Source organism: Hemiscyllium ocellatum, chromosome 6 (assembly GCF_020745735.1).
Source record: "Hemiscyllium ocellatum isolate sHemOce1 chromosome 6, sHemOce1.pat.X.cur, whole genome shotgun sequence".
NCBI classification, from domain to species: Eukaryota; Metazoa; Chordata; class Chondrichthyes; order Orectolobiformes; family Hemiscylliidae; genus Hemiscyllium; species Hemiscyllium ocellatum.
The window spans coordinates 90,762,586-90,779,843 of record NC_083406.1 but is presented as its reverse complement, the minus strand read 5'-3'; the positions used below and the strand labels follow the sequence as shown (position 1 = coordinate 90,779,843).

General features: G+C 41.5%; 1 protein-coding gene across 8 annotated transcripts in view; it reads right to left on the bottom strand.

Annotated features, from left to right (window-relative positions):
* Positions 1 to 17,258, bottom strand: part of LOC132816485 (protein furry homolog) — a 397,881-nt gene that overhangs the window by 250,158 nt on the left and 130,465 nt on the right. For 7 of the 8 annotated variants that reach the window (XM_060826132.1, XM_060826128.1, XM_060826135.1 and 4 more), the window contains exon 2: positions 12,601 to 12,800. In XM_060826132.1, coding sequence (XP_060682115.1) covers positions 12,601 to 12,720 — 120 coding nt within the window. In that variant the 5' untranslated portion in view covers positions 12,721 to 12,800. Of the gene's footprint in view, positions 1 to 12,600; positions 12,801 to 17,258 lie in introns of those variants that run through there. The other variant, XM_060826134.1, reaches the window with a different exon arrangement.

Here is a 17,258-nt window from a genome sequence, read left to right as displayed (position 1 = left end):
CACATCAAAAAGGGCAATGCTGTGTGATAAAACAGTGTAGGGGGGGGGCATGGACTAAATCAAAATAGATTTGGAGGGGGAAATAAATCCCTCGTTTATATCTGATATCCATGGTCCCTGATTGGACCAGGTTAACAAGCCCAATCAAGGATCTCACAGTCAATAAGATCCTCCTGATTTCAATCACTACAATTCAATTCTATAATTCAAGTGTTTTGCTGGTATACCATTCAGTTGTAGAAGTATGACTTTTGACTCACAGATTAATGTACATCACAATTGTATTAGTGGCCATCAACATTTAAGTGAAATCCAAATCTTCAGTGATTAAATAACAGAACTGTGTCACAATTAAACAAAACAAGCAGAACTAACAAAAGTATAGTTTATAACCAGTTATAATAGAATCTCAGTTCTCCTTGTCTCTAATCAGATGAACTTTGAATGTAAATTCTCCTATTCAGGGGCAAAATCAGAAGTATGTTTTGGCTCTCTGGAATTTAGTTCAATTCTCCTCAGTATTCCAGTCTTCTCCAAGACAGAAGATTTATTCGTATGTTTCCATTCGCTTTTGGATAAGAGATGCCAGTGAATTCAGTGTATCCATTGAGTAGCAGGTTGTTTTGGTAAGATGGGGCTGGAAACAGAGGTGATTGATGCCATAAGGGCAGGGTGGATAGATAATGATGCCAGTTTGGTAAGGCACTGTGAGAAAACGTTCCTGGCCCTGTGGTGAAAATCCCTCCAAAAAAAAACTCAACACAACTCGGGCTTAGCCAACAAAATGCAAGATTCAGCCCTGAAACGTAAATTAATAATCTGTTTCTCTGTTGGATCCAATTGCCTTCTCTGCAGACTTCTTGGGTCCTATTGAGGAATACCCATGTTTACAAACTGCTCCCAGCTTCTTTTCATCTCAATTTCAAATGAATAATTTAAATATTTTGTTGAGATAAATGCAGAACTCTGGCTCTACCAGAAGTGCAATGAATGGTCATCCAATGGTTACATTCTTGAATATCAACTTTGACCGTACTGAATAAGTACAAGTTATCTTTTACATGTAATTAAACTAAGCCTGTTTAGATGGTAAATGTTAGTATATTAGATATAGTGGTGCAAACCAATTTCCTAAACAAATGTACTCTTGTATATCTTATTTAACATTTCAATTCCTAAAACTAAAGTAATATTCTAAAACATATGACTATCTGGTTCATAATTCATAAATGTTAAATGAAAGATAAATAGAAAAACCTGGTTAGGTGCTGATAAACAACTTTAAAGTGAATACAAATCAAACAAGCTTAAGGTAATTACATCTCAAAAGTAACGTTTACCTTAAAAGCTCAGAGTTAATAGCGTGAAAACACCACATAATGGATTAGCCATTTCTAAGATTAATGGAGCTAGAAAGTCTACACTTTCTTAAAACATTTGAATTATTTATGAATTTCTCAGAAGAAAATTAGTTACAAGCCAGTTGTTAACAAGGTTGTTTATTGAAAGGACCACTAATTCTGAAAAATATGGCTGTGAACTCCATTTGAGATACAAATTATTTATATGGATCATAGAATCAAAGTAGAAAGTGAAGACGCAGATCAGAATTGAGGAGTGTGGTAATGGAAAAGCACAACTGGTCAGGCAGCATCCTGATGAAGGACATATGCCCAAAACATTGATTCTCCTGCTCCTTGGATGCTGCCTGACCAGCTGTGTTTTTCCAGCACCACACTCTTCAACAGAATCAAAGGGGTTGTTTTTGAAGATGAAATAGTTGGGTACAATTAATTTGCATTCCTGTTTGGAACACTGCTAAAGTATGCCACATTGCTATGGAGATAGGTTGCAGGGAACCGACTTCTGTGTAGAATATGGACGTGTGCAGGCTCATAAGAGCAAGCAGTTAGCCGTTCAGTTTTAGAAACAGATAGTCAAAAGGTAAGAGAGAAATGTCAGTTAGCCTACACCTTAAGCAATGAAAACATTAACTTTATCATTTAATGCACACAAAGCAGGTGGAAGCTCATGCTCAGTTTGGTGATGGAATACCTTACAAGAAAGAGACTAGAAGAATTGTTTAGCTTAGAATCAGAGGAAGAAATATAGAGTAACCTTCAGAATAAAAAACAAGCAATTTGGAGAATGCAGTGAAGTTTAAATTTGAGCAGAAAGTCCACAGTTGTGAGGTTTTGAAGAAATATTAAAGAATAGCTGAGACAGTGTGTTATGGACAGAGTTCACGCCTCAGGGAATAGCTAAAATACTAAGAAAAAATTAAATTGAATTCTAAAGGGGTCTGGTATATCTTTGGGTTGGACCTTGAAAAACCAATGAACCTTTAAGAATAAGATAAAGAAATGCTTGGGTGGAAAACAAAAGTAAAACTGTACTATTAGCATATGTAGTTCTAAACTATAGTACTGAATTAATAGTACTTCTTGTACGTTTATAACATACATAATAAAGTATGCTCGAATTAAAAATGTAAAAACTTGTAGAATAGTTCTTTCAGTTAATTAATGGGTATTTTTCTTGAAAGATCAAGAGTCCTTATCAGAGAAATGTAACAGTACAACTTCCACAAACTCTGAAGGAGAAATAGGTCAAAAGCATATCCACCAGAAACTGTTATCTAGTCCTTTCAAGAATGCTAGTGCTGAGTCCCTCTTGTAGCCAAACACATGGTGCTGGGTGAGTGACAAGTAAATATGTTTAATTGCCAACGTTTGAAAATAGCGCAGCAAATCAGTTACTAGGACTGAATGATGTCATGGTAGCTAGGGGTTCACCTATATGCCATTCTTAGTCAGCTGCAGTTCAAGTCCAACATGTTATGGAATTACAAAGAGGATGGACCACAGCTTTCCACATTTTAATTACTGTTGATGCACAAGTTAAATGCCAGGAATTTCTGTAAACTGATATTCCACTGATGTGGCTAAACATCCTCTCTAACTGTTGTCAAATTTTCAAAAACAATGTAAGACTTCAAGAAAAACTTTCACAGAGGAAGTTTGTTTTCTTTGGTTTCTGATCGATTTTATTACTGCCTTCATTAAACTGAAAATCATTCTCCCTTCCCCCATTTATTTACCAGGTTTTATTTCTAGCGATTAGTTCCAATCTATCTTTAACATAACTTCCCGATATCACCCACGTTATCTCATCCAGATAATCATATATACCCCAATGAATGAGTAAGTAATTCAGCTATGTAGACTAGTAGTCCAGAGGCCCAGACTAATGCTCTGGGGCCACTGGTTCAAATTCTACTGCCGCTGACAGAATTTAAATTCAATTAAAAATATAAATATAATGTCAGTAATGATACCACAAATTACCATAAATTGTCATAAAAGCTCATCTTCACTGCAGTCCAGTAAGAAAAGAAATCAGCTATCCCCACCTGATGTGGTCTACATGGGACACCTGAACATCAGTATTGTATTTAGGGGAGGTGGTAGCTTAATGGTAATGTCCCAGGACTAGTAATCTACTGGAAGCCCAGGTTAATGTTTAAATGTTTGAATCCCTTTATGGTAGATATTGAAATCTGAATTTAATAAGAAGATTGCCAAATGGCCACCAAGTAATCATTGTCAACTGTTGTAAAACCCACATGGTTCACTAATATCCTTCAAAGGAGGAATTCTGTAATCCTACTTGGACTAGCCTCCATGTGCTTCCAGATCTATAGCAATGTGGTTGATTCCTAACTTTTACGGGAACATCAATAAGTGATGATCTAGTCAGCAGTGCACAAATCCAATTAATGATTTTTGAAAAAAGTATGATTTATTCTCAATTGTCCTCTGAAATGGCTGAGCAAGCCACTCAGTTAGAGGCATTTAGACATGAGCCTTAGCGGTAATGCTGACGACCCATAACAGAATTACGAGTTTGTTACAACGTCCACAATATCTATTTTTCTGCAACTTTTAAAATTTTATTTCAATCCTTATTTTAGAAATTAACCACATCAGTTACTTTGGAAAAGGTAGGTTGAATTCCTCTACCCAGGAAGATTTTTCATGATGAGTCTACTTCATTATAATCCATAATAATGATGGAAATATTAAATTTTCAGAAGGACATGGCTATTATCAAATATTTAGACAGTGATTTTACATGGCAAATGCTAATGTAAAAATTGACTCAATCATTACAAAGGTAAGCTTTATGGGCTGGACAGGAAATGGAAGGAAGTAAAAGACAAGCACAAGGAACAGTTTTAAAAAACCCACTTATCTTGGTCTTTGGGTTTCACTTTCATTATTCTTCACTCGTCAGCTGATTTGATCTACTAGTACCCTCAGCTGGACTCCTACAAGCCATTTCCTTAAATCTGTCTCCTCTGCCCACTATACTCTCATTTCTAACAATAAATGCAAGAAGCTCACAAACGTATTTGCCACAAACGTATTGAACCTGCTGCGTACATTTTATTGCTTTCCACTACACCAAACCTTACCCTCAGCTCCCTAGTGTAGACCAAAACTTGCATCTTTCAATCATTATTTCCTTCATGTCATCTCCAGACGGTCTGTGATACTCAACATTTTTTCATTTGATTCCATTCCGAGAAGTGAGAAAATAGGCACACCAATTTTCTAGGCCAACATCTCTTTTAAGTCACTGTGATAGTCAATTAAATTTTAATACAATTTAACTAGGTCATAACTATAGTATAGAGTTGCTCACTCTGGTATGGGAAACAACTGTGATTCTTGTGAAACAATCTAAGACTAATTAACCACATTTTGAAATCAGATGAAGCAGAGATTGATGGATGAATTATAACTGCTATGCTTTAAAATTATGTTTAAAGTAGCCTTGTGCTATTTCACACAAAACAGTTGATTTTTCTATTGGCAGGCTTTGTTGCTAATGATAAACTAGTGATCATGAGCAGATAGCCAATTTCACTGTCCAATTTGCATAAACAAGGTTCTTTGATGAAACAAAATGTGCTGGAACTTCACTATAGAGCAGGGATATACAGCAATGTAATCAAATTGCCCTAAAAAAATGAAACTTCAAGTTTCTTGTTAAGATACTCTATTATGTGTCAACCGACATAAAATGAATAATGCTATGAATATTTTCTCACCGACAGCCTAACATTGTGTTGGAGATAATGTACTGATAAAAAAAAGGTAAAGTGGGAAGAGTCATTTTAACTAGGACAGCTGAGAATATCATCGGGGTCTCTCTTTTCTCCATTAAAGACATTTCTATCACATGCTGCATCCAAAAGGCTAAGAGCACTGTGGAAAATCCCACACACCCCTCACTCAAACTCTTCTCCCTCCTGCCATCTGGCAGAAGATATCGGAGCATTTGGTCTCTCACAGTCAGGCTGTGCAACAGTTTCTTCTCCCAAGCTATCAGGCTCCTTAACACTGCATGATCGAACTGTTTTCCATCTAAAATTTTTTGCACGACTTCGAACTGCTGCTATAACAATGTCTATTAATTATCATTCTTTTATTACACTGTAATTTGCATGTTTTGCACTTCTTATGCATTTTATGCCGCCCTTTGTATGATTGTGTAGTTTTTGTGCTGTTCATGTAGCACCTTGGTCCTGGAGAAACACTGTCTTGCTTTTTACTACATCTGTTGTAAAAGGTAGAAATGAAAGCTACTCTACTCTAGGAAATAATACATGGGAAAACTACATCGAAGAGAAAGTAAGGAATGTAAAAGTAGATGAAGTCAATATACAAATAAAGAAAAATATATCAAAAGAATAACAGGTAAGAGGAGCAATTGAAATAGAAGAAGAGGAAATTAAATTGGCTAGTTATTCGAAGGAAAATACATAAGTAAAGGAATTAGAATCCAGAAATTAAATTTTGCACAATAAATGATGCATAGGTGACACTGGTAATGTGGAAATTCAGTTTTTTTGATGTCACTTAAAATTAGCCAGCATTTATTGAAAAGGTGCTTTGAGGAAAATGGATGCTATTTGAACAGGTTACTATAAGAATAATGCAGTAATCATGGGGATTTCAATCTATATATGGACTAGTTAAAGCTAATTAGCACTAATGTGTTAGAGGATGAATTACTGGAATACATGCAAGGTGATTTTTCTACAGTAGTACATTGAGGAACCAACTGGGGAACAGACTATTTTTGATCTTGTATGGGCAATGTAAAAGGGATAATTAAAAATCTTGCTGTAAAGTGGTTTGAGGAAAGAGTGACCATAATATGGTAGAATTTAATTTCAGTCAGGAACTATGGTCTCTTAGGTCTCAACCCACTTCTGCTATACCGGCCTTTTTGCCACATATTCACCCCTTTAAGTTTAAGTGTACTCTGCACCAAGTTGTACTCAGTTGAGGTAATAATCCAGAGGTTATAACTTTTAAGGTTTTGCTTTTCAATGTACTGTCCAGATCCTCTCACTCTCTGTGCAGAATCTCTTTCTAATTCCATCCATGTCATTGGCTCCTACACTGCAGAGAATGGTATTAATACTCTCATTGCACTATTACTACTACAACTATGCTTTTTTGTTCCCCCAGCCTGAATGGCTTCCTGTACTACTGTGCCTTTGTTAATTTGCACATCCACTATACAGACCCCACTCTCACCCAAATAGGCTGATAGAACCTCAAACAAGACTAATATTTGACACATGCAGAGCCTAGCACTCCTACTTTACCAACCTCTGGGTTCCCTTATGTGGCTGTCTTACAGTCACAATCTCTTGTCCCTGATCACTGATCAAATCAGGTGACACTATCCAAAGTGTCTTCCAGTAGAAAGAATCCAAGTAACTTTCATTCTTTCTGAAGCAAGACAGCATCTGTCATTCATTCACCAGATCAAACTCTGAGCCGAAGCTGCTGAAACTTCAAACACTTATGGTGGATGCTTTTGCCCGGGAACACAATGGTATCCAGAAGATCCTTTATGCTGCCTTTTACATAATTTATTAAGTTTGTCAGTAACGTGTACCATGTTAAATATTAAGAAAAAAACCGTAACCACTTAACAAAAACTCACTAAACCTTTTTTCTGTAGTTGAGCAAAAACCAATCCCAATCAGCTGCAAAGAATCAGGTTCTATCACTGACACCCTCCTTCGACTGACTGAACACTGACACCCTCCTTCGACTGACTGAACTGGTCCTCACCCTGAATAACTTCTCTTTTCAATCCTCCCACTTCCTCCAAACTAAAGGAGTTGCCATGGGCACCCGCATGGGCCCCAGCTATGCCTGCCTCTTCGTAGGATATGTGGAACAGTCCATCTTCCGCAACTACACTGGCACCATCCCCCACCTTTTCCTCCGCTACATCGATGACTGTATCGGCGCTGCCTCGTGCTCCCCCGAGGAGGTTGAACAGTTCATCAACTTTACTAACACCTTCCATCCCGACCTGAAATTCACCTGGACTGTCTCAGACTCCTCCCTCCCCTTCCTAGACCTTTCCATTTCTATCTCGGGCGACCGACTCAACACAGACATCTATTATAAACCGACTGACTCCCACAGCTACCTGGACTACACCGCCTCCCACCCTGCCCCCTGCAAAAACGCCATCCCATATTCCCAATTCCTTCGGCTCCGCCGCATCTGCTCCCAGGAGGACCAGTTCCAACACCGCACAGCCCAGATGGCCTCCTTCTTCAAGGACCGCAAATTCCCCCCAGACGTGATCGACGATGCCCTCCACCGCATCTCCTCCACTTCCCGCTCCTCCGCCCTTGAGCCCCGCTCCTCCAACCGCCACCAAGACAGAACCCCACTGGTTCTCACCTACCACCCCACCAACCTGCGCATACAACGTATTATCCGCCGCCAATTCCGCCACCTCCAAACGGACCCCACCACCAAGGATATATTTCCCTCCCCTCCCCTATCAGCGTTCCGCAAGGACCACTCCCTTCGTGACTCCCTTGTCAGATCCACACCCCCCACCAACCCAACCTCCACCCCCGGCACCTTCCCCTGCAACCGCAGGAAATGTAAAACTTGCGCCCACACCTCCACACTCACTTCCCTCCAAGGCCCCAAGGGATCCTTCCATATCCGCCACAAGTTCACCTGTACCTCCACACACATCATCTATTGCATCCGCTGCACCCGATGTGGCCTCCTCTATATTGGTGAGACAGGCCGCTTACTTGCGGAACGCTTCAGAGAACACCTCCGGGCCGCCCGAACCAACCAACCCAATCACCCCGTGGCTCAACACTTTAACTCTCCCTCCCACTCCACCGAGGACATGCAGGTCCTTGGACTCCTCCACCGGCAGAACATAACAACACGACGGCTGGAGGAGGAGCGCCTCATCTTCCGCCTGGGAACCCTCCAACCACAAGGTATGAATTCAGATTTCTCCAGTTTCCTCATTTCCCCAACCCCCACCTTGTCTCAGTCGGTTCTCTCAACTCAGCACCGCCCTCCTACCCTGCAATCCTCTTCCTGACCTCTCCGCCCCCACCCCACTCCGGCCTATCACCCTCACCTTGACCTCCTTCCACCTATCCCACCTCCATCGCCCCTCCCCCTAGTCCCTCCTCCCTACCTTTTATCTTAGCCTGCTTGGCTACTCTCTCTTATTCCTGATGAAGGGCTTATGCTTGAAACGTCGAATTCTCTATTCCTGAGATGCTGCCTGGCCTGCTGTGCTTTGACCAGCAACACATTTGCAGCTGTGATCTCCAGCATCTGCAGACCTCATTTTTTACTCGAAGTTTCTATCTCTGATTGCCTGCTTGGAGGACATTACCTCATTAGTTACTCTGCCTAGATGCCATTAGTGAAGCAGATGGGTTTTATGTTTCCATCACAATTGACAGTGTTTGCACCAGCATTTTTAGTTCAGATTTATTAAGTGAATTCAAATTTTCCAATCAACAGAAGGTGGTGTGAGGTCACTTGCTGAACTACTGCAGTCCATTATTATAGGTAGACCCAGAATGCCAGAAGGGAGGGAATACCAGGATTTTGACCCAGCAACACTGAAGGAACAATAATATGTTTCCAAGTCAGAACAAGGAATGGAATTTGCAGGTGGTGCTGTTCCCAAGTTCATCCTGCCCTTGTCCTTCCAGTTGGAAATAGCCATAGGTTTGGAAGACACTTGTCTAAAAAGCCTTGGTGAATTTCCGCAGAGGACTGTCTCAGACTCCTCCCTCCCCTTCCTAGACCTTTCCATTTCTATCTCGGGCGACCGACTCAACACAGACATCTATTATAAACCGACTGACTCCCACAGCTACCTGGACTACACCTCCTCCCACCCTGCCCCCTGTACAAACGCCATCCCATATTCCCAATTCCTTCGTCTCCGCCGCATCTGCTCCCAGGAGGACCAATTCCAACACCGCACAGCCCAGATGGCCTCCTTCTTCAAGGACCGCAGATTCCCCCCAGACGTGATCGACGATGCCCTCCACCGCATCTCCTCCACTTCCCGCTCCTCCGCCCTTGAGCCCCGCTCCTCCAACCGCCACCAAGACAGAACCCCACTGGTTCTCACCTACCACCCCACCAACCTGCGCATACAACGTATTATCCGCCGCCATTTCCGCCACCTCCAAACGGACCCCACCACCAAGGATATATTTCCCTCCCCTCCCCTATCAGCGTTCCGCAAGGACCACTCCCTTCGTGACTCCCTTGTCAGATCCACACCCCCCACCAACCCAACCTCCACCCCCGGCACCTTCCCCTGCAACCGCAGGAAATGTAAAACTTGCGCCCACACCTCCACACTCGCTTCCCTCCAAGGCCCCAAGGGATCCTTCCATATCCGCCACAAGTTCACCTGTACCTCCACACACATCATCTATTGCATCCGCTGCACCCGATGTGGCCTCCTCTATATTGGTGAGACAGGCCGCTTACTTGCGGAACGCTTCAGAGAACACCTCTGGGCCGCCCGAACCAACCAACCCAATCACCCCGTGGCTCAACACTTTAACTCCCCCTCCCACTCCACCGAGGACATGCAGGTCCTTGGACTCCTCCACCGGCAGAACACAACTACACGACGGCTGGAGGAGGAGCGCCTCATCTTCCGCCTGGGAACCCTCCAACCACAAGGTATGAATTCAGATTTCTCCAGCTTCCTCATTTCCCCTCCCCCCACCTTGTCTCAGTCGGTTCCCTCAACTCAGCACCGCCCTCCTAACCTGCAATCCTCTTCCTGACCTCTCCGCCCCCACCCCACTCCGGCCTATCACCCTCACCTTGACCTCCTTCCACCTATCCCACCTCCATCGCCCCTCCCCCTAGTCCCTCCTCCCTACCTTTTATCTCAGCCTGCTTGGCTCTCTCTCTCTTATTCCTGATGAAGGGCTTATGCTCGAAACGTCGAATTCTCTATTCCTGAGATGCTGCCTAACCTGCTGTGCTTTGACCAGCAACACATTTGCATCTTGCAGTTAGACCCAAATATACAAGTTGATGCTACTATTTGACTACATCAGGTAATGAGTTAGTGAAAAAGGAGGACATTGAAATTAAGAAGTGTCCCCCAAAAATCAAAAAGCCCTCAAGAAGAATCCTTAAAAAAAAAGTTTTGACCTCTGCTTCCAAGGTTGTTGTATTATGGTACACGTACATCTGCAATGCCAACTGAAGAAATATATAAGGACATCAGGGGCTGTTGTGCATTGGTGGGAGGAGAGTGTGATGGGACAGCACACATCTAGCAAAATAATTACATCAATAAGGTAGCAGAACTTCACAATCACCAAAGTATTATTAGAGGCTGAGACATTCCAGGTTTCTAACACATAGAGCTATGAGGCAGATCTTGATGATGCTGAATTCCAGGAAAATGACACATTTCTGGAGTCATCCGTCAGGCAGCAATATCCACTTAGACATTGTTGGATATCCAATATGAGGAGCATGAAGATCTGACAGGGCTTCCTGAGGGTTGAGGCAACCTGGTATGGTAAGTGCAGTCCATACAGACCATGACCTCTCTCTCTTTGAACTCATGACATCCTTCCATTGAAAGATTGGTAATTTTCATGGAGAAACACACTCAGCAACTCAATCAAGGATTTATGGGCCTGCATAAAAACCCACGAGTCCATGCATTGTTGATATCATCAGTTAAGCAATGCCAGTGTGAGGCAAGGACAAGACATCTGGAGTTCCAGTCAAGTTCTAGTTTATCTATGATGAACAAGAAGATCCAAGCGAGACCCATGTTGCTAGATAAGTGGCATGTACATAACAAGCAGTAGCCTCACACATCTGCAGATTCAAAACTCTCTTTGCAGGGTAATGAGTGCACAACCATAAGGAAAGAAGCAAAATCATCAATGCCATTGGGCAGCAATAACAAGAGAAGCCAGAGCTTTAGAATAGAGTCCATGCATAGCATTTTCAGGCTATACAGACACTCTGCAAACTATCTGCATCTTTTCAAGAGCCTCTGAGAAATCCATAAGCACACAGCCAAACTACATCAGCTTGCACTCTGATGCCTCTTATCTATTACTGTCTAGCCTCTTCCATCATCAACATCTATCCATCTCCTACAGGTTCTTCCCTACAATTAGATGACCTAAAGAGTTAGACAGCACTAGCAGTGAGTACTTCTGAAGAGGCATCTTCACAATCCCTCCACTCTCAAGATCCAGTATAGCTACTCATACTTCAGGTGGGTTAGAAATTGGAGTGGGGAGACTTTTAAATAGGGCAATAGCTACCACTAGTGAGCAGAGTCAGTTTGCTAGAGGAGGATAACTTAGACTTAGACTTAGACTTACAGTGTGGAAACAGGCCCTTCGGCCCAACAAGTCCACACCGACCCGCCGAAGCGCAACCCACCCATACCCCTACATTTACCCCTTACCTAACACTACGGGCAATTTAGCATGGCCAATTCACCTGACCCGCACATCTTTGGACAGTGGGAGGAAACCGGAGCACCCGGAGGAAACCCACGCAGACACGGGGAGAACGTGCAAACTCCACACAGTCAGTCGCCTGAGTCGGGAATTGAACCCGGGTCTCTGGTGCTGTGAGACAGCAGTGCTAACCACTGTGCCACCGTGCCGCCCTTCTCAAGCTTTTCTAAGGAGAGAGATGTAGACTTCAAGAAGTTGAGAACAAAACTACTTCATACGAACAGTTTAATCACATGTTGGAAGGCAAGTCATTGAACCATGTTGTAGCCAGATTCACATTCATGCCAGTGAGATATTCCTTTCTTAATGGAGAAGCTCAGAGTTCAAATGAATGCTGAGACGGTAAGTTCTATGAAATAAAACATGCATTCAAACTATCAACATTCAAACTTTGTACGAGTGTCAGATAGATGGCTAAAATTGTAAATCTCGACTCACTACTTAGGTGATTCATGAGAGTAATATTCTGAAGAAGATGCTTCATCCCCCTGTGCTTTTAAAAGCATCTTAATTTTTATCTGACAGCAGTGTCAAGAAACAACACTAGGATTTTTTTATAAAACAGTTCTGTATTAACATTTATACATGAAATTGCCGAAAGCATTTTAAAAAAAAGCTAGCTCTGAGAAAGAAAATTACCAATAATTTATATATTTTACAGATCAGAGACTATTTTTCTTTCTCCAGCTTACCAATGGTTCGGCCATAATAATACGAATCTTTCTTTCAGCTTGAGTAGTAAAGTTGGCAAATACACTTTTTAAGACATATTCGCCTGATTTAATATCAGGGTCAACATTTATGGGCATCATGGTTGGTGGTCCTCTGTCACCTTGTAAGCTACTCGCAGGTGTTGCTGGTGGTTTGATGTATCCGTTGCCGACTGGAGAAGCTGGGGGTGAAAAACACAATATTCATTAAGCTGTCTGAACAGCACCTTTAGCATTCAAACCTTTAAAAAAAATCATGTTTTCAAGATTGCACTTCATTAATATAATGGGGTAGCAGCAGTTAAGCATCCACTGCATCTCAACCTTGCCCATTCTAGCTTTCTTTTCTGATGAAATATTTAAAAGCCTGAGCATTGATATCTTTCAGTGCAAGAGTAAAAGAAGCATTCGAAATGTTCCTCTTCCATACATTTTATCCACATCAAGTTACTTGCTTCACAGAATAGGGAGGTTCAGCTTAGATCATTGGTCAGGCTCAACAGCATTGATGTTGAAGAGATGTTAGATGATGGACTTGCAAGACATTCATAAAGGCTAAGGGTTGAATGGGGTCAGCCTTGCTTTTTAGTTTTCATGCACACTGGCACAAAAGAACACATTGGTCTCTTGTCCTGAGGAGGAAATTGAAAAATGGTCCACATGGTTTATGTTTTTTTGTTGTGATCTAAAAGTAGCCAGTGAACAAAAATTGATTGCATCAGTTATATTGGCTTTGATTTTCATTGGGTGGATTTTCAATCCTCGGTTGAGAATCTGACAGCCAGATCATTTTTGGACGTTGACCCTCCAAGTCGACAGTGCTGGAATGCAATTTTATGAGGGAAAACCTTAATTGGTTCAGAGGCAAGTTCAACATACAATTAGGGATAGGAGGCATGAAATAGTTCTGGAGGGTGATATTAAAAGTCAAATGGCTGTCAATACTGGTCTTGCCACTGCCTGCAGGAATGGAGCAGGCAGGAATGCAGCCTCATAGTCCACACAAGTGCCCAGATGCTCACACCTCAATTAATCAATCCACTCTGTTCAAGCATGGGTAACTTCTTGACATTGCATGAACACCTCAATCTGACTATCCTTCTTTGTCCAAGCTATTTCAGTATCAATAATAACAGCTCTCCTCCCCCACCTTCCCAATATCGTGCACAGATGTCAGGCACACATATGTGCTCAAGATCATTCATTCTTAATGTGCTTTTTTTCAAAATCAACCAGTTCAGACACAGTGTGACCCATCTCCCCGGCAAGTGGGACTCGAACATGAATCTTTTGGCTTGGGGTAGGGATACTACCACAAGAACTCTGAAAATGTTTTTAAAGTCTCTTTTTCAGAAGTATTATGACACAGCTATGCAGCAGATGGAACTTGAACCCAGTATTTCTAGCCGAGAGATAGTGACACTACTAATATGGTATAAGAGCCTTGATGCTTTCTGTTTGATTAGCTTAAAATATACATGTTCAGATACATGTCCTAGGCAAGTCAGACTTGAACATGGATCTCTTGATCTTTCAATATTCCAGAATGCAGATACTGAATAAAATGGTCGCTAATACAGTCCAGTGTGTAGCTGTGAGGTAAACTGCAGGTATTATTTCGAAAATGACAGGGGCAAGTAGTTTGGGACTACAGAAAGATTGATCCTGGAGTCAGACAAGTATGGCACATCTATCAAGAACAGAGCAGCACTGGTGTTTATATATAATGAATCCCTTCATGCAGGAGAAGTACAAGTTCATTTTTAGGTTTAGCATTAATTGTTAGTGATTAGCTGACATGGGTAGATGCTTGAAGGTGATGGGATAGGTTAGATAAGAATGAAAAATGAGTGATCCTGGAGACAGGTTTCCTCCACTTTTCTTGTTGGTTTTATGGACCTCTGAGGTCTGTACATGATAATGACTGCCTGAACTAGAAGGCCATGCTATGGGTGGCATGCTGATGCCAATGTACAGAACCTTTAAGCCACTGTGCATGTGCAGTTTGGAGGGAACATTGAGCACTGCTACTATTCCACCAGAGCCCTCTTCTGTTTGCTTTCGGTTTGAAAATTTGACTTTGGCCTTCTGTAGCCTCTTAACAAGTTCCTCAATGAGTTGATTGGAACTGTGTTGTCGGATTCACTCCCTCTTCAAAATAAATTCCTGTGCATGATCAAAGTATTAAATCATTCATCTGCATTACTTTCAGTATACACAAGATTATCTCCAGAGATGATTGAAAATTTAGCCTTGTAATAACAAAGTGAGCAATCAATATTGTAAAACTCAATGACTGCCCCGTTCCGGCCACAAGTCACCCGATCCTGATCTTTACAGACCAACTCACTCTGGTCCACAAATTCACCTGCCAGAGACTGGCGGCTGCCTAATGAATATGCACCATGTGTCTGATGTCACTGTAATTCCAGTATTCTTGAACTGAGTCAGGAAGAAGACCAACACAAGAGTCAAACAGCTCAGTAAAATGTTGCATGATTGGCCTCAGAAACTATGGGGCCAGTTACAGCAATATCTAAAGAGACAGCCATCTGTGCTCTTCTAAATTAATAGGATCTCTGTGTTTGTCCAATTATTGCATTTGGAAGCAATTTCAATGGAACTTAAAGCAAAATGCTTTTTACAGTGGCTTTTATCTCAAGGCAGCAATTTCCCCGAATACAGTGAAAATACTAGTGATATTTGTGTGCTCAGAATAATTGGTTATGCTCATATTATGTAGATTAGTAATTCTGTATGTATTAATTTTAACCACAATGCGGTAGATTTGTTGTTGGCCATATCCATGTATAATGATTTTCTCATATTGTCCAGATGCTCTCAGGACAGGAGAGTAGAATGTATGAACAATGTGAGCATTAACCACATTTTTATCTCCTTCTTTTAACATTCCAGAATACAGATACCGAGCAAAATGGTCGCTAATGCATTACAGTGTGTAGATAGGAGGTAAACTGCATGTATTATTTGTAACATGACAGAGGCAAGTAGTTTGGGACTGCAGAAAGATTGGTGCTGGAGTCAGACGAGTACGGTGCACCCAGTAGGAACACAGCTGCATTGGTACTTAAATAATGAATTCCTTGGTGTGGAAGAAGGACAAGTTCATTTTTAGGTTTAGCATTAATTGTTACTGATTAGCTGACATGGGTAGAAGCTTGAGGGTGAGGGAAGTAATGGGATAGGTTAGATAACTGAGGAATGAATGACATAAATCTATATTTATTCTAATGCCACTGTATCAATTTCACAAAAGGGCGTCCCAGATTTACCTAAGCAAACCTATGATTTATAACACGCATAAAATCCCAATCATAGAGGAGACTAAGTATAAAGTTATCTTGCTGGCGATGACTAGGAAAGGTGGGAAATCAGTGTTTAGATCAGAAAGGTAACAGTTTCAATGGAAGAATACATAAGGGAAAGGTTGGTTCCAGTCAAGGTGGGGAATGCAAAAGGAGCTGTTGGAACATATGCCTAAGCTGTGACACAGTTGGGATGTGCCATTAATTGAAGTACAAACAGATGGTAGATGACACATGGCAACATAAACACGCTTGGGGAAGCCTTTTTGAGAATCTAATTTCTCAACTATTAGAAAAGACAGACTTCTGATTGTGTGCAGGGTCTGGTTTGAGTTATTATTTACTTACTTGTTTCCCAACTCCTTTTAAAAGCAATGAATACCTTCAAGACTGTTATTTTCTGACCAGGTTCAAGATTTCACTGGTTCAGGTCAAGATGGTGCTGCTGACAGTTGTCAAAGCAAGGTCAAGTTTAGAGGTGCATAACAGTGGTGAGGGTTAACTTACAACTTGCAGCAGGAGAGTGTACGCAAAGACACAAAGTAAACTGAAAAAAACATGCTCAATCAAAATTGGTCACATAATGAAAAATAAGAGTACTGAAAATACTGGGATCTGAAAAAGGCAAAGAAAATGTTAAGAATTCAAACTAAATTGACCAGCATTTGGTAATTTTTGTACGCTGGAATTGTATTCTCCAGCAGTCCCAGTAATGTCCATTGTTTCCAGTAGCATTGCTGGGACTAAATAGCACAGACCATTTGACTGATTGGCAGTTCTTACAAACAGAGCTTCTTCCCAATGGAAGTCACCCATGAACCAGCTAACAGCTCAAGGGTCACTGAATCGCTATGGGGTGAGTAAACCAATCAGGAGTGGGCTCTGTCAAGTCTTTATAACTGGGGACAGGGTCACCTCATCTGCTTAGAATTCTGGCTCTGAAACAGAAAATTTTAACTTCTCAAAACATTGAACAACCCAACAATGAGCCGTAGAGAATTGAGAGTGGGTCAGCTGAAAGATTTGTAGAAATTAGGGCTGGCACATTTTGCTATGCCCAGTGACGCTGTTACACGTCAGCTAGAATACGAATACTAGACCACACCCTTTATTTTGAAATGTAGTGGATTGTATTCACTAATGTAATAGAATATGCTTCTTCCTGTAATCCCTGGAGTCAGTGGCTATACATGTGGAATTTAGGAAATAAAACAGAAAGTACTGAACTCTGGCAGCATCTGTGGAGACAGAAGCAAAGTGAATATAGAATTGTAATCTCCAAAGGTATGTTGCCAGGATGGCAACTTCTCTCCT